Here is a 27,456-nt window from a genome sequence, read left to right on the forward strand (position 1 = left end):
CTAATCATTTTCAAAAAAGTCAAGTTTTTCCCAAAATTTCCAGGAAGGTCCCATTGAAATGAATGGGACATTTTTCCAAGTTGCACAATTCCCACATTTTTCAACCTCTTCAAACCATTCAAACATCAACGCATTCCACTCCTCTTGGACATTTAAACTAACACTTTCCCAAGTTCCAAACCAAATTCAAACTCTTCAACATTCAAACTATTCTTACATTCATACGACATTCTGTCAGCATTTCAGTTCAAACTTCAGCACTGGAGCATTCACACGCAATTCCTTCAGGAATTACCTCATCACGTAATTAATTCTATTTTTTCTCATTAGTTTATTTTAATATTAAACTTGTTATTTTGGATAGCTCTGTGATTTTGTAATATAAAAATAAGTGTCTTCTTTTGTTGCAGAGCAATTGTTTTAGCTAGCAATTTAGGGAAGATACAACATTTAATGCTTCATGGACAGATTCATTTGCCTTCACTGTTGACGAGGTTGGTTCATGTGTGTGTTTAATATGTGGGGAGAGAATAGCAAACAACAAAAATCAAATGTTGGAGACATTTCCAGAACAAACGCAGCCTTTGCGGAAAAAATACCCAGCTGTTTGGAAGTGCTGCAGAAAGCTGATCAGAGCAGATAAACTTGGTGAGTTGTTTTCTGTCTAGTGTTTGCTTTCATAAATGCTACTTCATAAGTGTAGTGAAACTATAAGTGCCAATATCGTCATTTTTGGGATCAGACAGAGTTTGCGACTCTCTGTGGGTTTTATTTGGTGGGAAATGGTCTCCAACGGCTCTTTGTATGCTGAAGGTTACCGACCCCTGCACTAAATAGTCATTGAAACGTGGCGCGGGAGGGAAATGGACAGTCTAACCCACGTGGGTCGGTCGCTGCCTTTCTGCCTTCAGGTCAGAACTCGGGCACTAATGATAAAAAATGGGATCTCCTTGAAAGCGCTAAGCCTAAGGAGTATAAGGTTTGAGACCGTGAGACCGCTCGTTGAGGTTGAGGAGATAGACGGCTGAGCAGAACAGAGTTTGCGGGGCTTGCGAGGACAGGATGAAGCAGAGGAGAAGATTAAATGCAGGATGGTTGGACGAGAGGAAGGGCAGGCGGAGAGGAAAGGGGAAGCATGCAGGGCAGATGCCATTTGTGGTCAGATCCTGGGAGTCCTGTGGGCCTGGCTAATGACCTGTGTTGCAGTGCGTCCTTTGGGAGCCGCAGAAAGGAAGTGGACTCCGCCCATGGCACTTTCTAATGAGCCATCAAAATTAACAGCATGTCTGTCTCTGCAAACAAAACATTCACACAGAATAAATGTTTTAAAGTAGCAGTAGAGTGGAATAACAAGTAGCCTCTATTGAAGCTATTATCACATAGATCGGATTCATGACACCAAAAGACTTTCAAAGTTTGTAAAGTAAATAAATATGATCAAAACAGTATCAATCTCACAGAGATATCAGAGACATTTTGAGAGATAATGAGCAAGCACGTTACGTCATCCGTGACGTACAGGTGGAACCACAGATCCCCATCAACAACAATGCTAATCAAGCAGACTTTGTGAGAGCCAACGACGATTACTTTGGGAACAATTATATTATATTTTAGATCCTGAACACAGAAGATGAGCAGCAAGTTTTAGAAGCCAAGTGCTAAACGGATGTAGCTTTATTGTGACGCTATAGCATTAGCAGCAATGCTAGGTGCAAAACATACAAACTAACCATAATAAACCAAACAATTACTGTAATATTCCCACTGTCACTGGGATGCCAACCGACGGGACACTCACATAATTCTGTTTAAACAAATAATCAATTACAATGCTCACAAAGGGTTAAAAAAAAAAGTTGCAGAAACAAGCGTCTTTCTGGCCATCTCGGGGGATGTGAAAGTGGACCAGCCTGTCGGTCCATGGCCACATTTGTTTACTAGCAGGTGAGAGATGCATGAATTATAATTTAGAATTTACTTTCAGAAAGTTTGATACCAAGCAGAAGCAGCCACCGGCTCAGTGTGTCAACAATAGCAGCTTAAGCTAGCATTAGCTCACTGCTATCAATGCACCGCTAAAATAGTCCGTCTGCATTGGTGCTTATAGGTGAGGGCCGACATCCGGGCAACTGAGCTACATACGGGTTCTTCCAGTCATAGCAACCAGACTGGCGTTGAAAACAAACCGTTGCCATTACTCTTTAACCTGTCGACCTACGCTGATTAAACCCGTCATTCTGCCTCCAAAATGGCGAAAAACTGTGTTGTTTTTGGTTGTACTAACCACAACTGGAAACAGGGAAAACAAAGGTTGTATTTTGTTCTACCAAAGCGTGATAAAAGCCCACAGAGACGAGACAAATGGCTCGCAGCTTTACACCGGGAAAACGAGGACGGTTCTCACTGGAGTCCCCCAAAGTCCCGGGTCGTGTGTTCGGATCACTTCGTTTCTGGTAAATATAAGGAACAAAAATCCACCTTCTTAACCACAACTTGGGTATACTGTCCGTGCTAATGTTGTATTTGTTGAATTTGTACCTTATAACGTTTGACAGCTGAAGTTGTTGTACAAAAATAACATGTGGTATATACTATATAGTCTATAGCCTGTATAGGCTATTTTCGAAAACCGGTTTCGTTTAAATTTGCCCTTAACAGTTGGGTTTTTAAAAACCAATAAACCCTATAGTTTTCATGTTGCCATTTAATCAACTCGTATCTTAACCTAGCCTCACTGGAAAGACTATTTACATAATCATACGCCATTTACAACAGTTTAAAATGCCGTGAAACCTCGTTAAATGCTTTTTCTGTCAATGCTGTGTTCGCTGTGAGCTGGTTTGTTTTCAACGAATTCAATATGGCGACCGGTTGCTAGGGGATTGGTAGGCGGAAGTGACGTAGGTCCGCCCTCGCCTATAATAACAATATCACTCATATTTGGTTCATTTTTAGGTCACAACAAGTAAATGGTGTATTGTTGGCGCTTTCAGAGAGTATAATGAGAGGACTCTCCATCTGTTGACTCAATTGTTAGATAATTATTTACACTTTAGAATGCATAAAAAAGTCAAGCATGTGTGTTCTTGTCTTACATAAGGATTGTGAATGATAAACAACTATCAAGGTTGCTTCTTTACATGGAGTGAGAAGAGAAAGTCAAAATGAAGAAATTGTGGATAAAAGAGGAAAAGTCACCTGGACAGGTTTTTGGATCTTTTCAAAAGGGACTGTAGTCAGACCAATGTGGTCTGTAAATGACGCAAGGCAAGACCGCAAATAGCACACCACCTTAGCCGTGCTCACCCTTAAGAGCATAGCTGTAACTTCCTGGCACTAAACTTGCAGAAATTAGTTCTTCTCAGGTTTCTCTATGGTTACATTTTCACACTTTGCACTATTTTCTTACACTTTATCAAGCATTTCTTACATATTCCTTATTTTTAAGAGCTTATTGTCAAGTGTTCAATGGGATTTTACCATTTTGTTGACATTGTTTGAGTGTTTTCCATGCTTGTGTTGACATTTCCTTTCTGCTTTGATAGCTGAGGGAATTATAACCAGAGGAAGGTTACATTTAAAATAAAATATTCTCCAGCTCCTAATTTTCCATAGGTCATAAAAAGTATCAATAATTATCGATGTCGACCGATACAATATTAATATGAAAATATTTACTGCGTAACAAAAAATTCCTTTCCATAGCTAAATAAAATAACAGGGAAAAATAATGTTACACAGCCGTTATTTCCCAGCACTAAACCTGATTATAGTTTTTTTGTTTTTTAATAAACATAAAAAACACAAGATACACTTACAATTAGGGCACCACCCCAAAAAACCTCCCTCCCCCATTCACACTCATTCACACAAAAGGGTTGTTTCTTTCTGTTATTAATATTCTGGTTCCTGCAATATAGAACAATACAGTCCGCAAGGGATACAGTCCGTAAGCACACATGATTGTGTGTGCTGCTGGTCCACTAATAGTACTAACCTATAACAGTTAATTTTACTCATTTTCATTCATTACTAGTTTCTATGTAACTGTTTTTATTTTGTTGTACTTTCTTTTTAATTTAAGAAAATGTTTTATTTATTTACCTTATTTTATTTATAGAATATAGTTCTTTTCACGTTCTCTATGTTGACATTTTCACTCTTTGCACTATTTTCTTACACTTTATCAAGCATTTCTTACATATTCCTTATTTTTAAGAGCTTATTGTCAAGTGATCAATGTGATTTTACTATTTTGTTGAAATTGTTTGAGTGTTTTCCATGCTTGTGTTGACATTTCCTTTCAGCTTTGATGGCTGAGGGAATTATAACCAGAGGAAGGTTACATTTAAAATAAAATATTCTCCAGCTCCTAATTTTCCATAGGTCATAAAAAGTATCAATAATTATCGATGTCGACCGATACAATAATAATATGAAAATAATTACTGCGGAACAAAATTCATTTCCATCGTTAAATAAAATAACAGGGCAAAATAATGTTACACAGCCGTTATTTCCCACCACTGCAGAATATAGTTCTTTTCACATTCTCTATGTTTACATTTTCACACTTTGCACTATTTTCTTACACTTTATCAAGCATTTCTTACATATTCCTTATTGTTAAGAGCTTATTGTCAAGTGTTCAATGTGATTTTACTATTTTGTTGAAATTGTTTGAGTGTTTTCCATGCTTGTGTTGACATTTTATTTCTGCTTTGACAGCTGAGAGACTATAATCAGAGGAAGTTACATTTCAAATAAAATATATTTTTCTCTTGCTCCTTATTTTCTATCCGTCATATAAAAATATTTACGTAAAGTGCGGGATGAACTTGAAAAAATATGTTTTCTGATCAATCTAATCAACCTGCAGTATCTTCAGTAATTTGCTGATGACGTCTGTGTTAAACGTTGTTAATTCTGTGCATGATTCCCAACACTGTGTGTCTGTTTGGGCGAAACAAATGAGAAGCTGCATGAGCTGATCCACTAGAAAGGAAATGATCATGTTCAATGACGGTCTTGGCTGTCAACACCACCACAATACTGGACCCGAGTGAGTACACAATGACACAATGCCATACAGCTGCCTCAGTTCCTCAAATGACATCACTGCTACATGTTTGGTCCAAACTCGCTCACTGAGTACTTGTGCTCCCTTCCTGCTCATTTTGCCCGTCATCACCACTGCACAGCCAGACAGGAAACTTTGGAACAACCAGAGAGCTTGTCCGGATGTCCTGTTAAAAGTCTGCTCGACGTTAGTGCGATTATATTGGTGTGAATGCCCAAGACTCTCACACTGTTTTCATCCCATCCCAACTGTTCAAGTATCAAAATGTTTGGCTCCACCGGGAATCGTGAGCGCCTTAAAAAAAAAATTATTTTATTTTTAAAAATACCCCAGATTACCCAGAATTCCCGGTTTTCCGGGACATTCTCCCCATTGAAAATGAATGAGCCATTTTTCAAACTTGCACAATTCCCACATTTCTCACCCGATTCGAATCGTTACACCATCCACACACTCCACTCACTTTGGACAATCAAGTTAAAAGAATTCCAGGAATTTCCAGAATTCATGGTTTTCCAAAGCCATGTTTTTACCTCTTCCTGGAAAGTTTTCACAGTCCACATTTTTCAACCGTTTTTGACCATTCCACCGCCAAAACATTCCTTTTAGTTTTATGTTTTTTTCCTACAAATTCCCAGTTTTCCCGAAATTCCAGGAATTCTGAAATACCCATTCTCAATTCAAATTGTTACTACGTCAACATTTTTTACAACAGATTCTAAAAAACCCAACACCGACCCATTCATAGCATCTTGGACAATTGTGATACTATCAACATTTTCAAAATTCAAATTAATGGACGTATTCATAGTTCTACGATGCCCAAAATTCTCAAATGTTCACGCCATTGTTACCCAATTCGGACCTTTCAACCACCCACACTACTCTTCACCTATATCAAACGCAAAACATGTTTTCATCTTCCCCAATTCCCGGTTTTCCCGGCAATTTTCTTCCCATTGACAATGAATGGGAAATATACAATCGACTGCATATCCCACATTTCACATCCGATTTGAATCGTCTCACCATCCACACACTTCACTCACCCCGGACATTCAAGCCAGCATGTTTCCCGGTTTCGAAAATGTCCTAATTTCCTGGTATTACAGTTTTCCGGGACATTCTCCCCGTTAAAAACGAATGAGCCATTTTTGAAACTTGCACAATTCCCACATTTCTCACCCGATTCGAATCGTTCCACCATCCACACACTCCACTCACCTTGGACAATCAAACTACCAAGTTAAAAAAATTCCAGGAATTTACAGAATTCCCGGTTTTCCAAAGCCTTTGTTTTCACCTCTTCCTGGAAAGTTTTCACAGTCCACTTTTTTCAACCGTTTTTGACCATTCCACCGCCAAAACATTCTTTTTAGTTTTATATATTTTTTCCTACAAATTCTCGGTTTTCCCGAAATTCCGAAATACCCATTCTCAATTCAAATTGTTACTACGTCAACATTATTTACAACAGATTCTAAAAAACCTAACACCGACCCATTCATAGCATCTAGGACAATTGTGATAGTGTAAACATTTTCAAAAATTTGCGGTTTTCCCCTCGAAATTCCTATTCAAATTAATGGACGTATTCATAGTTCTACAATGCCCAAAATTCTCAAATTTTTGTGCCGGTTTTACCCAATTCGGACCTTTCAACCACCCACACTACTCTTCACCTATATCGAACGCAAAACATGTTTTCATTTTCCCCAATTTCCGGTTTTCCAGTAATTTTCTCCCCATTGACAATGAATGGGAAATATACAATCCCACATTTCGCATCCGATTTGAACCGTTCCACCATCCACACAACTCACTCACCCCGGACATTCAAGCCAGCATTTTTTCCCGGTTCAGAATATTTCCTAATTTCCTGATTACCCGGAATTACGGTTTTCCGGGACATTCTCCCCATTGAAAATGAATGAGCCATTTTTCAAACTTGCACAAATTCCCACCCGATTCGAACCGTTCCACCATCCACAACTCCACTCACCTCGGACAATCAAACTACCAAGTTCAAAAAATTCCAGGAATTTCCAGAATTCCCGGTTTTTCAAAGCCTTGTTTTCACCTCTTCCTGGAAAGTTTTCACAGTGCACATTTTTCAACCGTTTTTGACCATTCCCCCGCCAAAACATTCCTCTTAGTTTTATATTTTTTTCTTACAAATTCCCGGTTTTCCCGAAATTCCAGGAATTCCGAAATACCCATTCTCAATTCAAATTGTTACTACGTCAACATTTTCTACAACCGATTCTAAAAAACAACAACACCTAGGACAATTGTGCTAGTATAAAATTTTTCTAAAATTAACAGTTTTTTCCCCTGAAATTCCTATTCAAATGAATGGACGAATTCATAGATCTACAATGCCCAAAATTCTAAAAAATGTTCGGACCTTTCAACCACCCACACTAATCTTTACCTATATCAAACGCAAACGTTTTCGTCTCCTTCAATTTCGGTTTTCCGGTAATTTTCTTCCCATTGACAACTAATGGGAAATTTACAATCGACTTCATATCCCACATTTCGCATCCGATTTGAACCGCACCACCATCCAAACACTTCACTCACCCCGGACATTCAAGCCAGCATGTTTCCCAGTTTCGAAAATGTCCCGATTACCCGGAATTACCAGGAAATTCCGCCCATTGACAATGAATGGGCAACATACAAACCTCTCCATATTTCACAATTCTCAACCGATTCGAACCGTTCACACAAGCCCACACTCCACTCACCCTGGACATTTCAGTTCCGCTCACGCGTATCGGCAGCTTGCGCACTTAGGGCATTCACACGCGATTCCGGCAGGAATTGCAAATTCTAGTAATATTTAATTTAACAATAACAATGTACAAGATGCCAGATGTGAGGGGGACTGTGTGACATGAGGCTTTTACTTGTGGATTAGATAGAGACAAAGGCCCTGATGCAGAATTGAAAACTGTTTATAACATCACCATCCTACTACACCTACTCCGGAACAGGTCTACAGGTCTTCTCAATAGTGGGGATAACAAGGAGGAAAGTAGAAAGACAGAAGGCTAAATAAGACTGATTGTGAGTGAAGACTGCAAGTAGTGTGTGAGGCATGCTGCCAATGAAAGAACAGTGGAGCTAACATACACATACATCAGCTGCGGCTGAACAGCTGGCCTCTGCAGGCTTAACACCCATGCCGGATTGAGAAAAGGTCAGGAATCCTCCTCCATGTTGGCCTACACTTTTAAGGGGACGGTGGATAAATGAAAATGAAGTCGGTAAATTTTCCAGCCTCGATAAACACCATATGAATGCGGTGTTACAGGAGCGGTCACTCTTTTGCATCGGTTTCAGCAGCTGTATTACAAATAAACGGTACCGATACCGCCCGCAACCCCAAAAAAGACAAGCTGTAGAAAACGGATGGATAGATGGGTACTTATGGTAACCGCTGGTTACGGTTAGTATCACCGTTGTAAATTTAAATGATCAAAAAATGTGATTGATAACTACACTTTGATCAAATTGTGGAGTAAATAAGAAACAATAACGTATTTTCCTATTAAGAAACGTAATTTCCCAATCTGAACTTTTATAAACATTACTGTCTAAACTACAAAGATACAGTATTTAAAATAAACATAAAAGCTGTGCATGAAGTTATCGATATAAACTCCACAGTGTCAAGTTGAAAAAGACGGGCACGGACTCCGTTCAACAGGAAGTGAAGTGGCGTGACGTCACATAAACCCAAAGTAAAATAACTAACTGATCACGGAATTTACATTTTTGGAAAAACATCCCAAAATGTTTACAAATTAAAATAGAAATTTAACATATTCCAACACACAGAAATAACATGGCTTTTATGAAGCCAGAACAAAATGTGATGTTTCCTCTGCCAAGAAAATACAGTATATGTTTGGCTTTTTCTTTTAAGTTATTTAAAAAATTACAACTTGATTGAAAGATTTTACCGTGGGTATAAGTACTTTTTGAGCACATTAAACAATATCACAGTAATAACGATAATCGTGATTGTTCTGGTCACAATAACTTTAGCCTTCTTTTTTGTTTTGGTTGTGTACATTTAATGATAGAAAACTGTGTTTATACTTGCAAATCTTTTTTTTATTGAAGAAAACAGTTTTCATAATTGCTCATTTTTTTTACTTGCAGAAAATTGTTTTTAAAATTGTGAATTTTTTTCACTTGAAGAAAACAGTTTTTATTCTTGGTAATCGTTTTTTTTACTTACAGAAAAAAAACATTTTTTTGAATTGAAGAAAACAGTTTTTATTCTTGATAATCGTTTTTTTACATGCAAGAAATCGTTTTTGTAAATGCTAATCTTTTTTTAATTGCAAGAAAACAGTTTTTATACTTGGTAATTGTTTTGAGGGAACTCTCCTGAAGGAATCAATAAAGTACTATCTATCTATCTATCTATCTACTTGCAGAAAATTGTTTTTATGATAGCAAATCTTTTTTTAATTGGAGAAAACTGTTTTTATACTTGGTAATCTTTTTACTTGCGGAAAATCGGTTTTTTTTAATTGAAGAAAACAGTTTTCATTCTTGGTAATCGTTTTTTTACTTGCAGAAAATTGTTTTTATAATAGCAAATCTTTTTTTAATGGAAGCAAACCGTTTTTATACTTGGTCATCGTTTTTTTTACTTGCAGAATTTTTTTATAATTGTGAATCTTTTTTTTAACTGAAGAAAACCGTTTTTATATTTGGTAATTGTTTTTTTTTACAAGCACAAAATTGTTTTTATAACTGACTCTTTTTTTTAAATGAAGAAAACTTTCGTTTTTTTTTCATTTTCCTTGCGAAACGTTGGCCGTGAGTAAAAACATTTTTGTGTGGTTCGATTGAACGCCCTGAAAATACATGACCTGGTTGAACATCCACGGACACATTTATATACAGTGTGTGTACATGTTGGCAGCTACATAAAAAGTTGTATGGATTAAATATAAATCAGTTGTAGCGGCTGGCACGCAATTAAGTCATTGTGATGTTATTTTAAGGGAAGGACCTGATGCTTCAGTTTAATCCAACTGAAATGAAACAAATGAAATGCAAGTATTTTCCCTCTGGTATGTGCATGAGGCCACATCATAAGTGGCTTGAATGGATTCATGAATATGTTGCTATTAATGGTACTATGATAACATTTGCTGCTCTGTGTTCCACTAAGCACAGTGCAAGCCAGCGCTGGACAGGCTGTTACACACTAACTTCTGAGGTAAATAGAAGGAAATCAGGATGCGGTGTACTTCCCCATGTTCATTTCCCCCCCTGTGGCTGCAGGTCATGCAGGGGTCTCCATTTCAGCTGGAATGAGGTCACCAAACAAGGAGAAAAAGCAAAGATAATTTAAATACTTGTCGTCTGCTGTGACTCGTTCTGGGCGAAAAAGCGGCACCTCATCGATGCATCACAAAAGCGTGCAGGCCGTCGATGGCTATGGATGCATTCTTTAGCGAGCTGAAAAATACAGACTAGCTTGAATTTGGAACTTTATTGGGTTTCATGCGGCCCATCTTGAAGCGTTTTACAGCCTGTGGGCTTAAACCATCTGAACTAGTCGGCTTTGTTTGTAGTGGTAAACCATGAATTGCTATCTGCAAAACGAATATTAACCTGATCACTTCTTAATGGCAAGTGGGCTTTTCTTTGACTACTTGGCAGGGAACTCAACCATCTTACTCGGGAGTAAATGGAGTGTTCACTTCCATTTCTACCACTGAAAGCCCCTGAAAATACTAGGACACATGGCTCAACAACCCAAGACTGAAATGAACAGCATTATGAATGTAAGCATTAGGCCCTTTACCACCACCTGTCTCCCACATACAACACTGTCCTTTCAACCATTCCTCAAAGACTCTGCAATCTAGCCTCCAACAAGTAACAGGAGTTAGAAACAGAATGTGACCAGAATTCCATTTGTAACATTTGTTTACAACTGAATGGAACGCTAACGCGGGGGGTTCCGACTATTTTGGACCGGTAGTAGTCGATGCACAACGATCGTTCTGCCATACAATACCTCAACGCTAACGAGGGGAAATTACACTTCAACGACTGTCGTTGGCTTTGACAGTGAGATTGCTTGTTTGCATCTCAACAGTTGTTTTTCTCAACTACGATAGGGCGAAACCAGCCTTGCCCAGGCACACCCTCGTGGTTTTTGAAGTATAAATATTTGGGGTTTTGGCACCAGCCGCTGGGCTAGATTTAGTCAATCTAAGTCTTTGAGCATGAACTGATGAAGTCTACTCAGATGAGCGGCGAAACGTCTTCCAAGACCAACCAAACAGTCCAGTTGCGACCGATTGAATGCCCATGAGATGACAATGACCTGGATAAATGAGAACATTCATAGATACTTTTCCCACCAAAAGTTCAGGAAATGTTGGTTCCTGGAACGATGTGTTCCTGTAGAAGTGTGTGGTTTGTGTTTTCACCGCATTTCACAGTTCAGGTAGTTTATATACAAATCAGGCTGATGACGGATGGAGGAGTGGTTTACTATATTTCTACACTGATACCATGTAAATAAACAGACAATATTAGGTCACATTTATTTTACTAAAAAGTAAGTAAATGAAATAATAGCAATAATATACAAAACAATATTATTTATAAAATAAAGAGTACCGAAATGTTCATAAAAAGTCAGGATTTTTTGGTCCGCAACGACCAACAGTCAGAAATTTGTGCTCTCAGTAAATGAATTCATGAGAGTTAGGTGATTACTTTTGTTCCATTTCAGCTGTAAATAACTATATATAAATAGTACATGTCAGGGTTTGTCTGTAAATAACAATATATAAATAATAAAGGTCAGTGTTTATCTGGAAATAACAATATATAAATAATAAAGGTCAGTGTTTATCTGTAAATAATATATAAATAATAAATGTCAAGTGTTTATCTGTAAATAATATATAAATAACAAATGTCAGTGTTTATCTCTAGGTAACAATATATAAATAATAAATATCAGTGTTTATCTGTAAGTAACAATATATGAATAGTAAATGTCAGTGTTTATCTGTAAGTAACAATATATAAATAATACATGTCAGTGTTTATCTGTAAATAATATCAATAATAAAAGTCAGTGTTCATTTTAGCTCTAGAAAGGGTATTTCAACAAGTAAACAGGTACTTGATTTTGATATATGTAATGCCCATAAGGGTATTCTAGTAAAATATGCGTGCGTAAATATGCGATGTGTAAATATCAAAATATTACGTTGAATCACTTTTTGTCAGGCAATATTACATTTTATAAAAAATTTACATAAATTAATACATCCAAACACTTTATAAATATGTATTATATGCACAAAGAAATAACAGTTACAATTGTAAATATCTTCTAAACAAGAAAGAGGTTTTATCACATCAACATCGGACTAACAACAGTCCTTTAAAATCTCATTAATACCACAAAAACCGCAACCTGTCATTTTCCGGACACGATAAAGACTCAAATAATGTCAAACACATAGCATAACAATAACCACCTATAAAATGTTTGTCTTACAGCTAGTAAATGATTCCCGCTGCTGCTCACTGCTCCCCTCACCTCCCAGGGGGTGGAACAAGGTGATGGGTCAAATGCAGAGGTTAATTTCACCACACCTAGTGTGTGTGTGACTATCAGTGTAGGGCTGCAACTAACAACTAATTTGATAATCGATTAATCTGTCGATTATTACTTCGATTAATAATCGGATAAAAGAGACAAGCGACATTTCTATCCTTTCCAGTATTTTATTGAAAAAAAACAGCATACTGGCACCATACTTATTTTGATTATTGTTTCTCAGCTGTTTGTAAATGTTGCAGTTTATAAATAAAGGTTTATAAAAATAAAAATAAAATATATATTTTTTAAAGTAGCCTCTGCGCATGCGCATAGCGTAGATCCAACGAATTGATGACTAATTTACAACTATTTTTATAATCGATTTGAATCAATTAGTTGTTGCAGCCCTATATCAGTGGTACTCTAACTTTAACCCGTTGTGGACAGACGAAGCCAAGCAATGCAGGTTTAGCGAGCGGTGCACGCTCCCGCGAAGGAAATACATTTTTGGCAGGCAATCACATTTTGGCACGACAATGGCAAATATAAACTAAACAATACACTGGCAGAAAACAATAATCGATAAAAAAAAATAACAAGTAAACCGGAGTTTTGACCCAGAGGAGGCAGGGTTGGTAAAAAAAAAAAAAAAAGGAAAAATCTGCTTCCCAGGGACGGCGGATTTACAGAAATGCGCATCCTTTCTGATTTCAATGCGTTAAAAGACACAAAAAGTACGTTAACGCCAACATTGAACTTGAAACATGAGGTTCTTTCTTCCGAAAAACTTTGTCCATTTGTCGAAGGAAAGTCAAGGAAAATCAAGCTCCCGTGGATGTGATAAAAAAGGTAGCGTGTGCTTTGTATTACCTGGCCGTCGAGGGAAGACTACGGAAAACGGCGAATGCATTTGGACTGGCAAAGCAGACTGTATCAGTTATTGTCCGCCATGTATGTCGTGGACTCAACGTCTAGGTCCAGAGTATATAAAGTCACCAAAAAGGAATGGACAATGAAGGTGAAGGCAAAAGAGTGAGGAGTGTCCTGACCAGATATCTACATCCCTAGTTTGATTGATGTAAAATGTTCTTTATCACATTGTTTACGTGTCTAATAAAGATTTGATTAATTTATGATGGCTCAGGTGTGATTCACTACAATAAGGCCCCACAGCACACTGGATTCCAGTTAATTAAAATACCACAACACTGGATATTGCTCAGATAAGTAAAATTTAAGAACTTGCACACAAGGCAACACTGGATGTGACTATGACACAGCTGCCCGACTTTGAACTAACACAAGAAAAAGAGAACACATTACTCCTGTTTTAGCCTCCCTCCACTGGCTGCCTGTGTCTTTTAGAGTCCATTTTAAAATGATTTTACTCGTTTTTAAATCCTTACGTGGTCTTGCCCCACCTTACCTCTCTGAGCTGCTCCACCTCTATGCCCCCGCCCGGTCTCTCAGGTCAGCTGATCAGCTGATCCTGGGAGGGGACAGGGCCTTCACTGTTGCGGGTCCCAAACTCTGGAACCATCTCCCTCGCCATGTGAGACAGGCCCCTTCTTTGGCTACTTTTAAGACCCTTCTTAAAACCCATTTTTATTCACTGGCTTTTAACTCAGCATGAGACTATAAAAACTGTTTTTAACTTTTTTTTAACTGTATTTAACTGCTTTTTATCCAACAAATTGTTCTTAGGATAATTTGTATTTGCTTTTTCAATGTGTATTTTACTTCTGTTTTAAATATTTTTTAGTCTGCGCTTTGCCTGTATTTCTTTGTGGTGTCCAGCCCTTTGTTGTTCAACTGTGGTTGTTTTTAAAAGGGCTTTATAAATAAAGTTGGTATGGTATGGTATGACGTGCGCATTTTCCGCGCATCCGTATTAGGTCGCGTTGCGCCGGCGGACGTAGGGGTGAGGGGGTCTTAAACGGTGGCATTGTTGTGTGTGGACACGGATAAGGTTAGGTGGGATTTACCCTGGATAACCTTATAACGGGGCGTTAGCCTGCAGTGTAAACGTAGTCTTTGTCACCCCTGGCATGTGGTATGTTGTGTGTGTGGTCAAACACAGTTCCGAGCATCAACACAGGCAAACGTCAGCGTAAAGTCGCGGCTTGGCAGCGCTCATTAAGCACCGGGGGTGGGGGTGGGGGGGTACACCAGCTGCATGAGCAGGTTTTACTGCAGTAGATCAACTCGGGGCAAACAATTGAGACAAGATGCAAACCTTTGACAGAAACAATAGGTGTGTAATGAATTGAAGAAAGAAAAAAAACAGTTGGGAGAACCAGGAAGTGGCCTTTTTATTCTTGCACTGAGGCAACAATCACCGCAAGCTCCCAGAGATGCATTTTTAGCACGGAATAGGTTGTCCAGATGGCGTCTGGAGGGGTACACACACCCAAAAGCCAAAATTGACCATTTAACTGCCATCCTGTTGTGTCCTGTCAGCCTGGGGCCATCCCATCTACTGCCTGTCTAATGGCGTCTCATTCATCTGGCAATCCACACCCTCTTGTGAGGTGTTCCTGCCTGCTTCCACAGACATGCAGAGCAGGCCAGGCATGCTACGGCAGCGAGCTGAGCCTCTGCAGCAGATCAAAAAAAGGTGAGTTGCTCACATTCCTGCTTCATGCACAAACCAAACCCCCGATGTTACGCGCACACACATACTTTGTGTGTGTGTGTGGTCCCCCTGCTTCATGTGTTGTTTTCCCCCTAACCTTATACAAGAGGAGTGAAAGACACAAAACACCCAACACATCTTTCCTGGTTATATATTCACCAGAAGCTACAAAAGGAGAGGCTATGCAACCGTGATCGGTACGCAACCATGGAAACAAAACAAGACTTCAATATCGCAGGAGACTTTGGAGTTGCTTATGCCAGTGACATACACCACAGAGGGACCTTGTGATAAACAGGACATAAACTTTTTCTCGTAAAGTTCCAACTTGTACTCGCACGACGAATGCACGGGCTTACCTCACACCTGCCTTGTTTGCGCACTAAATCTGCGCTCGAGTTCTGTACACGACACGAGTGCATGCACAACATAGGCCAGTCATAGAAAGCCTAATGTGGCCGATCCTTGCACGTTATTAGTAATTACTGTCATAATGAAAATAAAGAAAAAACATGCGAGTTACTGAGTGTACCAGTACACTGCTGAATGTGGTAGGGCTGCAAAGATCAATCCATGATTTAGATTTGGTTTATTTTGTTGATTTGATTAATCGTTTAAGAAGTCTAACTAATAACAATTGATTAAATACGGACCGCATAAAAGAAGGTGGTATACTGTATGTAAAACAGAAGGTAAATCAAAGTTCAATAAAAAGTAAGGTAAGAGAAGGTAAAATGTAAAATAAGGTTTTAAAAAAGATTAAATCAAACGTAAAATAAGTAAAACAAATTAAACAGGAGGTAAAAGAAGGTCAATTAAAAAAACATTTTTTAAACAAGTTAAATAGAAGGAAATGAATAGAAAGTAAAATAAGGTCAAAACAAAAAGTTAAAACAGGCTAATTATAAAGGTAAAATGTGGCAAAACAAGGTCAATTAAAAAGGTAAAACAAGTTAAATAGAAGGTAAAAGAAGGTAAAACAAGCTAAATAGAAGGTAATAGAATGGAAAACAAGTTACAGGGAAAGATAAATAGAAGGTAAAACAAGCTACATCCATAAACGTGGACGTATGTGAAAAAGTGCAATATATTTATCTGTACAGTGATCTATTTATTTATTTATATACACTACCGTTCAAAAGTTTCGGGTCACCCAAACAATTTTGTGTTTGAGCCTTCATTTCTAAGAACAAGAATAGACTGTCGAGTTTCAGATGAAAGTTCTCTTTTTCTGGCCATTTTGAGCGTTTAATTGACCCCACAAATGTGATTCTCCAGAAACTCAATCTGCTCAACGGAAGGTCAGTTTTGTAGCTTCTGTAACGAGCTAAACTGTTTTCAGATGTGTGAACATGATTGCACAAGGGTTTTCTAATCATCAATTAGCCTTCTGAGCCAATGAGCAAACACATTGTACCATTAGAACACTGGAGTGATAGTTGCTGGAATTGGGCCTCTATACACCTATGTAGATATTGGACCAAAAACCAGACATTTGCAGCTAGAATAGTCATTTACCACATTAGCAATGTATAGAGTGTATTTCTTTAAAGTTAAGACTAGTTTAAAGTTATCTTCATTGAAAAGTACAGTGCTTTTCCTTCAAAAATAAGGACATTTCAATGTGACCCCAAACTTTTGAAGGGTAGTGTATGTTTATATATATTTATTTATGTTATATATATATTCATATATTATTTATATATATTTATCTATATATGCACCTTATTGCTTTTTTTATCCTGCACTACCATGAGCTTATGTAACGAAATTTCGTTCTTATCTGTGCTGTAAAGTGAATGACAATAAAAAGGAAGTCTAAGTCTAAGTCTAAATAGAACATAATAGAACGGAAAACAAGTTATATGGAAAGATAAGTAGAAGGTAAAATAAGGTAAAGCAAGTTAAATAAAAGGTAAAAGAAGGTAAACAGAAGGTTATGGCTAGAAAGTGTGATTTTATCCGATTACTTGATTAATCAAACAAACCAATAGATGTATCACTAAAAAAACTGATAGCTGTAGCCAAGGAGTGTAATACAGATATCTATTCCATCCATCCATTTTCTACTGCTTGTCCCTTTCGGGGTCGCGGGGGTTCCTGGAGCCTATCTCAGCTGCATTCGGGCAGAAGGCGGGGTACACCCTGGACAAGTCGCCACCTCATCACAGGGCCAACACAGATAGACAGACAACATTCACACTATCAATTACTGCAATTGCTGTCAAGGAAGTAAAAAAGGTGAATAGAAATGTAAAACGTCAATAACAAGTAAAATAAGGTAAACAGAAGGTAAATAAAAAGTTAAAAATAGGGTAAAGGAAGGTAAAATAAGATTTATTGAAGGTAAAGAGAAGGTAAATGAAAGTAAAAGAATGTCAAATAAGTTAAACAGAAGGTAAAAGAAGAAACATGGAAGGTCTAATAAGGTAAGTAAAAGTTAAAAGAATGTAAACAAAAGGCAAAAGGAGGTAAAAAAAAAAAAAAGTAGATTGGGGCAGAAGCCAAAAAAGTTCAAATGAAGGTAAATAAAAGGTGAAAGACGGTGAATAAAAGGCAACATAAGGTAAATAGTAAACAGAGGGCACAATAAGATATGTAGAAGGTAAACAAGGCAAATTGAAGGTAAAGGAAAGTAAAAAAGGTAAAAGGCGGCAAACAGAAGGTAATGAAGGTTATGGCTGGAAGTGTGTTTTAGGGCTGCACGATTTTGATAAATTTATATAATTGTGATTTTTCTCTCCAAAATTGCGATTGCAGTTTGATTGGCTATTTTTAAATGTTAGCCATAAAAACATACAAAACAGGGGTGAAAAAAGACATGTTACTTTTAGACTCGGTCAATCAACATATTCTTGTCTCATGGTGCCACACATTACAACAATATTGACTTTCAAAATATGTCTTTAGATCTTGTGTCTACATCATGCTCCTAAACTGAAGAAATAATACATGAAAACTGCTATCATAATATATCATAATAATGCAAGTAACCATTATAAAAACAATACAGACTTTAATTTCTCATCACTGTAGGAAGTGTCGATGTCGATTCAATTTGGATTAATCATGCAGCCCGAGTGTGTGTTATTCAATTACTCGAGTCATGGAACAAGCCAATCAATAGATGACTCGACTACAAAAATAATGGATAGCTGCAGCCCTAGAGTGTGATAAGACATCATTTCATGACTGCAATTGCTCCTCTAATAAATAACGGCAGCCGCCACCTTCTACAATGTGAATAATCAAAACGACAAAATGATCTGAAAAATAACTACTGTGGATGTAATTATTTTTCTTCTTAAAATGACAACTTTACTATTTAAAATATCATGCTCATCATTGTAAAATGTAGATTGTACGTTTTAGTGAGCAATATGAGTATTTAATAGTTTGTTGTTTGTTTTCCATTACACTTTACTCCGTATGTAAAAAAAAAAACCTGTACTGCAACAATGTCCTTTCCCCATTGTGGGATGAATAAAAGTCTATCCTATCCTAATTTACAACCAACCCAAGTCAAAAGACACAGTCTGTGGTTGTGGAAAAGTTTCAAGAGAGTTAAACTCTTGGCATGCACCAGGAGATTTTTGATTGTGGCTCACCAGTTCATACTCAGACTTTAATTGGACAGATCAAGTAGAGACTAGATCAGTCCAATCTAAAATCTAAGACTAGATTAGACCAGTTTTAGTCTAAAACGAGATCAATCTAATCTAAATCTAAAACGAGATTAGTCCAATTTTAGTCTTCCAAAACGAGGTCAGTCCAATCTAAATCTAAGACGAGATCAGTCCAATCTTTGTCTAAAACTAGATTAGTCCAAGCTAAGACTAGATCAGTCCAATCTAAATGTAATAATAAATCAGTCCAGTCTTAGTCTAAGACGAGAGCAGTCCAATCTAAATATAAGACTAGATCAGTCCAATATAAATCTAAGACGAGGTCTGTCCAATCGAAATCCAAGACTAGACCAGTCCAATCTAAGTCTTCTAAAACGATATCAGTCCAATCTTAGTCTTCTAAGACAATATCAGTCCAATCTCAGTCTAAGACTACATGAGTCCAGTCATAGTCTAAGACTAGATAAATGATAAATGATAAATGGGTTATACTTGTATAGCGCTTTTCTACCTTCAAGGTACTCAAAGCGCTTTGACAGTATTTCCACATTTACCCATTCACACACACATTCACACACTGATGGCGGGAGCTGCCATGCAAGGCGCTAACCAGCAGCCATCAGAGGCAAAGGGTGAAGTGTCTTGCCCAAGGACACAACGGACGTGACTAGGAAGGTAGAAGGTGGGAATTGAACCCCAGTAACCAGCAACACTCCGATTGCTGGCACAGCCACTCTACCAACTTCGCCACGCCGTCCCTCAAAATTGGATCAGTCCAGTCTTAGTCTAAGACTAGATCAGTCCAGTCTTAGTCTAAGACAAGATCAGTCCAGTCTTAGTCTAAGACTAGATCAGTCCAATCTAAATCTAAGACTAGCTCAGTCCAGTCTCAGTCCAAGACTAGATCAGTCCAGTCTCAGTCTAAGACTAGATCAGTCCAGTCTCAGTCTAAGACTAGATCAGTCCAGTCTCAGTCTAAGACTATATCAGTCCAATCTTAGTCTAAGACTATATCGGACCAATCTAGGTCTAAGACTAGATTCAACCAATCTTGGTCGAAGACTAGATCTGAACAATCTTGGTCGAAGACTAAATCTGACCATATCGTGTTACAGTTTTCAGCCGTATCACCCAGCACTATTCTGACAGTGAAGAAGCTTGGTGAAACGATGCCACAGTGAATGTGTTCCGTAATCAAAATTAAATATATTTGCGACATCGCGCTTCAAATATCGTAGCTTCACTAAATCACAGGTTTTTTAAAGAACACTCCATACTTTTGTCCGAAATAAAGCCCTACTTGTGTCCTATATGTATTACTTTGTCTTATTTTACTGGTATTATGTTGTGCCGATCTATGAAGATATTCACCAAGCGCGACTTTTAGTTTTTGGGTTAAGAGTGCACAATGCTAACAGCAGCAGCTAATATTAGCGCTATCTTCACCGGGACAATCGCTCCTTTGTTTTTAACTCCTGCCTCATCAATAACATATCTCCACATTGAAGAGCCCTTGACACGATCAATATCAAAGGGGGAGACGGATCAGACCATGTGACTTCGAGCACCATTACTGCTAACAAGACTGCGATCAGCAGCTGTTTGGGCAATGCAAAGTAGACATGAACTCCATCTTAAACATCAATAAAACAGCTGTGACGATGTGGAGACACGGAATGCTAACACGGAATGCTAACAACACAGCAAATGGTCGTGGCTACGACTGTCAAGTTGATCAAGTTTTGGCAGAACCATCTATGTGCCCTTGGTTTTAGCACAAGGAAGCCCAGTTCTAACATAATACCCAGGATGGGATGAAGTATTTCCATGTCGTGGTCATGTTGTAGTGGCCGGTTGATGCTTGGATGATCCTCCGAGCCACCAGTGAGTACTGTGATCTACAGTAAAACACACTCAAGGCTACTACTATATTGGGTCAAAGGAATGTAAAGGTGACTATACAGCTAGTATTTCATGGGCGATAATAATCAATATATATTGTGACAGACACATATTCAATAAATGAAAACATTTGTTTAGTAAACTACTCAATATTTGTTTTTCTTTGTCGTAAGAAATTGGAAGTGGTTGCATGAACAAAGGCACTCGCTCTCTGGTAACCGAGCAACGCTAACATGCTAACAGCTAATCAGGTGACGGTATCAACGATCAAGTTTGGTTGTGCCATCTTGTTGTCTTTGCATGGAGTAAGAAGAGAAAGTAAAAATGAGCGCCGCAGAGAGCAAAGAAATTGTGGATAAAAACAGGAAAAGTCACCTTGACACTAAGGCACTTTTGGGGGATTTTTTTAAAAAACGGACCGAAGTCAGACAAAAGCCCACAGCACCCTCTCCGCGCTCACCCTTTAGAGCACAGCTGTAATTTCCTGGCATTAAACCTGCAAAAAATAGTTCTTCTCATGTTACTCTAGGTTTACGTTTTCACACTTTGCACTATTTTCTTACACTTTCCTTATTTTTGCACCTTCACTTCCCTCAGAGCTTATTGCCAAGTGTTCAATATGATCAGATTTTTTTGTTGACATTGAGTGTTTTCCATGCTTGTGTTGACATTTCCTTTCTGCCTTGATAGCTGAGGGATTATAATCAGAGGAAGGTTACATTTCAAATAAAAATGTTTACATTTCATGTATTTTTCTCCTGCTCCTTATTTCCAATAAGTCATAAAAAATATCAATAACATTCGATACCGATATAAAACCCTTATATTGTGATACAGTGGTCGGCCATATCGCTCAGCCCTATTTGGAGGGCTCCAATTACGCTGAAAACCATATTAAGAAGGCGGTACAAAAAATTGTATGCTCCAACTATAAAAATATTCCATTTATAAATAATAATCCTACTTCGCAAAAACTTGCTTACCACGGTCAACCCTGGGACCAGTTGGCCATAATAAACGAGCGATGACGGTATGAGTGCTGTGTTCCATTCGCCGATAAAACAGTATCATGTAATCAATACCAACATAAAATGTGTTCGATAAGTATATATATTTTTTGGTCGGAAAAAAAATGGAAATAAAACTTAGTTGGTTGCATGAAGAAAAGCTCACCAAACAGGGAGTGGTCGTGAAATGGGCGGGACATGCTAAACAGCCAATCGCGTAAGAGTATCAACCATCGCTTTTGGTTGCGCAATCTCGCTGTTGATTTCTCCGTACGGCGCGGAAGGAATTCAAAATGATTGCTGCAGTGTAAAAAGAAATGCTGGATAAAAGAGGAAAAGTCACCTCCAAAGTATGGCAGTTTTTTTTGTTTTTTTTCAAACCTTCGCCATCATCACACATCCCGTTCCCTTTTTGGATGTATGGAAACAACAGGTAGGAACTACAGTGCAGGACTGTATAACTAAAACAAATCACAAAAAATAGCAAATGTGCTGCTTTAAAATAATATTTTGGTCCAATAATATTTAAATAATAATTACTGCATAACATATTAATTTCAATACATAAATAAGAACAACAGACCAATTTAAATGTTAAACGTAACTTCCTGGCACTAAACCTGAAAATACTAGTTCTCAGGTTCCTCTATGTTTACATTCTCACACTTTGCACTATTTTGTTACACTTTACTGGCCATTTCTTACACATTCTACTTATTTGTGTGGTGTTTATTGTGATTTTAGAACAGGGGTCCCCAAACCGGATCCGGCCCGCCAGCATCCAAAATCAGGCCCGCGGAAAGTCCCAAATATTAAAAATAAATAAATAAATAAAAATAAATTATTTTTTTCTGTCTTTTCTTATCCACTTTGTACCGCTTGCTACTCACAGTGTCTTCTAGCTGCTCAGGCAAATCATATTGTCTAAAAATGCATTTTCTCATCGAAAAATAAATCATTTTTTTCTGTCTTTTCTTATCCACTTTGTACCGCTAGCTGCTCAGGCAAATCATATTGTCTAAAAATGCATTTTCTCATCGATAACGTGACATCATCGCGCGTGCGGAAAGTGCGCTATATATATCTGATGTATATATATATATAGATGTATATCTATATATATATATATATATATATATATATATATATATATATATATATATATATATATATATATATATATATACACACACAGCCCGGCCCCCGGCCAAATTGTTTTAACCCAATGCGGCCCCCGAGTCAAAAAGTTTAGGGACCCCTGTTTTAGAATTTTGTGTACATTTACAGATTGTTTTCCATGCTTGTATAGATGTTTAATTTCCTTTCTGCCTTAACAGCTGAGGAAATATAATCAGAGGATGTTACATTTCAAATACAAAATATTTCTAGTCCTGCTCCTTAATTTCCATAGGTCATTAAAAAATGTCAATAATAATTGATAATCGACCGATATAATAATAATAATATTTAAATAATTACTGCATATCGCAAATTCCTTTCCATAGTTAAGTAAAAACAACAGAGCAAAATAATGTTACACAACCGTTATTTCCTGGCACTAAACCTGCACAAAATAGTTCCCTATGTTTACATTTTCACGCTTTGCACTATTTTGTTACACTTTATTGGGAATTTTTGCACATTGAAGAGGTTATTGTTAAGTGTTCAATGTAATTTTAGAATTGTGTTTACATTTACAGATTGTTTTCCATGTTTGTATTAATGTTTAATTTCCTTTCTGCCTTGGTAGCTGAGGGAATTACAATCAAATTGACATTAAAATGTTAATATTTATTATATGTTTCTCCTGGTCCATATTTTCCACAGGTCATAAAAAAATATAATTATTGATATCGATCTACCAATATAAAAAACTTTTATCGTGACACAGTGTTCAGCCATATCGCCCAGCCCGAAAATGTTACCATATACAAACGTACAACAATGCATCATATATGGCTGATTTACTACGATAAAAACTAATCAGAAGGGCTAATAACGGATATTATAGAACCATATGTCATTGTTTACATTCAGAGAAGCCATCTTTGAAGCCAACTCGGCCTTTCCAAAATCGAATCTCCGACCTCGAAGGGCCTTCCAGTTGAAATTCCGACTTGGAACTCGGGAAATTCCGACTTCCCAGCGCAAATGGAGTGTGAGACTAGACAGTGTACTTCTAGAAATGATGTATTGGGTTCTTGAGTCACAGTCAGTTGCAGGACAATAACTTGCAGCATTGAGAGAGGGTTTAAGTGTCGGGTAGGCCAACTGAGCCCAAGACTACTATAAAAGGAATGTGATGTCGAAGGGAGGGCCCAGTGTGCCAACATTATTAGACCAGTGTTTTTCAACCTTTTTGGAGCTGAGCCGCATTTTCGGCGGCACACCACCAGCAGAAAACAATAAAAAATTCAAGCTGCAAGCAGCGTTGGTCGGGTCCGCATATTTGGCAGGTGCTAGTTGCTGAAGGATGTCAATCTATGAAATGTAGGTCTAAGTGAGACCTACATAGAAGTTTTTGTTTCATGTCTCCAAGACGTTCCTACCGGAAGTTACAAGCAGTTTTGTCTGTGTTTTCGTCCGAGGAGCAGTTTTGTCTGTGTTTTATTCCTAGGGGGCGCTAGAGCGCAATTTTGAGTTTTGGGGTTCGGTTTTTTATTAGATCGCAATTTCTACCAGTCCTGATGTGTGTGAAAAGTTTGGTGAGTTTTGAAGTATTTTAAGGGGGTCAAATTACAGGTCAAAGAGGCAAAAGTGACTGTTTTTAGTCATTTTTTGTCTTGAAGGGGAAATTGCCAACTTCCTGTTGGTTTTTACCCGAGGATGTGAAATTATGAAATGTAGGTCTAAGTGAGACCTACATAGAGATTTTTGTTTCATGTCTCTACGACCTTCCTAGTGGTAGTTACAGGCAGTTTGTTTTTGTTTTTTCCTAGGGGGCGCTAGAACGCAATTTTGAGTTTTGGGGTTTGGTTTTTTTATTGGATGGCAATTTTTGCAGGTCCTGATGTGTGTGTCAAATATGGTGAGTTTTGAAGCATGTTAAGTGGGTCAAATTGCAGCTCGAAGAGGCGGCCAGTATAATAATAATAATAATAATAATAATAATAAAACCTTACAATAACAATAGGTTCCTTTCGTCCCATTGCAAAAGGACTCCCTTTGGGATTCCTTTGACAATGGTCCGTGCGGACCCTAATTAAACTCAGTAGTCGATGTTGACAGTAAAAAGTATTTCTGGCAATTGTAGGATATGACTTTAAACCATAACCATCACTATAGCTCTTGTCTCAAAGTACTGTCACATCACACCGTGACTTCTTTGGAGTTTTTTGGTGTTTTTCTGATGTCGATGTCAGATGTCGGAAACAGCGTGAGGCAGCGTGAAGGTAAACCAAAAATAAACAAAAGGTGAGTGCCCCCAAGAAAAGGCATTGAAGCTTAGGGAAGGCTATGCAGAACGAAACTAAAACTGAACTGGCTACAAAGTAAACAAAAGCAGAACGCTGGACGACAGCAAAGACTTACTGTGGAGCAAAGACGGCGTCCACAATGTACATCCGAACATGACATGACAATCGACAGAGTCCCCACGAAGAAGGATAAAAACAAAGTAGATGCGGGAAATATCGCTCAAAGGAAGACATGAAACTGCTACAGGAAATGACAGAGAAAAGAGAAAAAGCTACCAAAATAGGAGCGCAAGACAAGAACTAAAACACTACACACAGGAAAACAGCAAAATAAATCCAAATAAGTCACGGCGTGATGTGACAGGTCGTGACAGTACACCTACTTTGAGACAAGAGCTACAGTAATGCATGCTTGGTTATGGTTCGAATTCATATCCAACAATTGCGACGACGACTTTTTACTGTCTACCGAGTTTAGTTTTTTAATGATTTCTGCTGGTGGTGTGCCTCCGCATTTTTTTCAACGCAAAAAATGTGCCTTGGCTCAAAAAAGGTTGCCCGAGACTACTATAAAAAGGAATGTGATGTCGAAGGGAGGGCCCGGTGCGGCAACATTATTAAGACGACCGTCTTAACCAAAAACAAAAACAGGGACAGAACAAAAAGTTGCTTACCCCAATCCAGGAACTCCGAGATATTCTTCTCTCTTCTGAGTGGAGAGTTGTTGCACTCGTCGAACAGACACACCAGGATGTCCAGCAATGTTTCCACGCTGAGACACTGGCCATTGGACTCGATGGGTCCGTCCAGGATCAGTTTCTCCAGCTTCTTCAAACGCACCTCTCCAGACATGCTTGTACGCTCCAGTCAGGGGGTCAATGATGAGGAGAAGAACTAGAATACAAATAACGCTCAAAAACGGGCCTGTAAATAACCGGAATCACCAACTTTCAGCTAAGAGGACGAGGCTTTATCGCCGTGCTGGATCGGAGATGCACATAGTGAGACTACATGGCCGGCCCGTGTTAACGTCACACCAGGAAAGTAGTCCCGGAACATAGCCGGGTTGCCTCGGACGAGATTTGGCAACAATGTCGTCTCGTCGCGGTCTCAACAGTCCCCACGGAGTAGATGTGGCGGACATTCGGGCTTCTCCATTCCTGCTGGAAGGCCAGAAAGGAAAAAAAAAAAGAGGTGACTCCGCAATGCTACAAAAGCCCCCAGCGCCCCTCCACAGGCTTAGTTAGCACTTAGCTCCTCGGCTAGCGGGCTAGCAGGCTAACGTTACTTCGCTCTGCTTAAATGTCATCATTGCACATTTCTTCAAAGAGCTCCCTTGTCATGTCCTCACCAAACGTGGCCGCAGTCGAAACCTTTCGAGTGGCATTCGTAATGCATATATATATATATATGTATATATATAGCGACTCACTACTTGACAATGCCTTCTTTAAATGCCATCCTCCGTCCCACGTCCTTAGTTTATTCCCACTTCCACACGACGGTTGGGCGGAAGACTTCAAAGCGAAGTCGTTCAAAAATGTGGGCTCCTCTTCTGTTGTTTGCTCGCCCTTTTTTCTTTTCTTTTTTAAAAGGGAGCCGAGGTGGTTTTGGAGCGGGAGGAAAGTCTGGTCGTGCCGGTTCCCGACGCAGCAAAAGTCCCCGCTGGTGCTCCTCTCTGCGTCCCCTCACCTCGCCTCTTGCTGCCTGCACACAGCGCAGTACACGCGTGACCTTCGCGAACGAGTCGAGCTTTTTGAACGGGTCTTTTAGAAACAACATACGTTCAAAAGTCGCGGTAGAGATGTTACCTTCGCGAAAGAGTCGAGTTTTTTGAACGGTTCTCTTTCGCGGACGTCACATCTCTACTGTGCTGTAGAGATGGGATTGTTTAGATTTTTTTGTATCATTTATTTATTTATAGCTATTCAAAAGTGTGGTTTGTTATTATAGTTATTTTTTAACTGTTTTTTAATGCAAAAAGATCAGAATAATTGCAATTTACACAAATATCACTGCATTGCTAAGAATTATTCTGAAATATTGGCAATAATTGTATGTTTTTTTGTTTTTTTTTACTGTATATATTCCTTACCTCGCCTCTTGCTGCCTGCACACAGCGCAGTACACATGTGACCTTCGAGAACGAGTCAAGTCATTTGAACGGTTCTTTTAGAA

The 27,456-nt window shown here is 38.4% G+C and overlaps 1 protein-coding gene across 3 annotated transcripts in view; it reads right to left on the reverse strand.

Moving 5' to 3' along the window:
- The window catches only part of cdc42bpab (CDC42 binding protein kinase alpha (DMPK-like) b), a 225,563-nt gene extending 198,551 nt beyond the window's left edge, over window positions 1–27,012 (reverse strand). For all 3 annotated transcript variants that reach the window (XM_062034850.1, XM_062034851.1, XM_062034849.1), the window contains exon 1: window positions 25,953–27,012. In XM_062034850.1, coding sequence (XP_061890834.1) covers window positions 25,953–26,130 — 178 coding nt within the window. In that variant the 5' untranslated portion in view covers window positions 26,131–27,012. The remainder of the gene's footprint in view (window positions 1–25,952) is intronic.
- Between the last annotated feature and the right edge of the window lie 444 nt (window positions 27,013–27,456).

Source organism: Entelurus aequoreus, linkage group LG23 (assembly GCF_033978785.1).
Source record: "Entelurus aequoreus isolate RoL-2023_Sb linkage group LG23, RoL_Eaeq_v1.1, whole genome shotgun sequence".
Lineage (NCBI taxonomy): Eukaryota > Metazoa > Chordata > Actinopteri > Syngnathiformes > Syngnathidae > Entelurus > Entelurus aequoreus.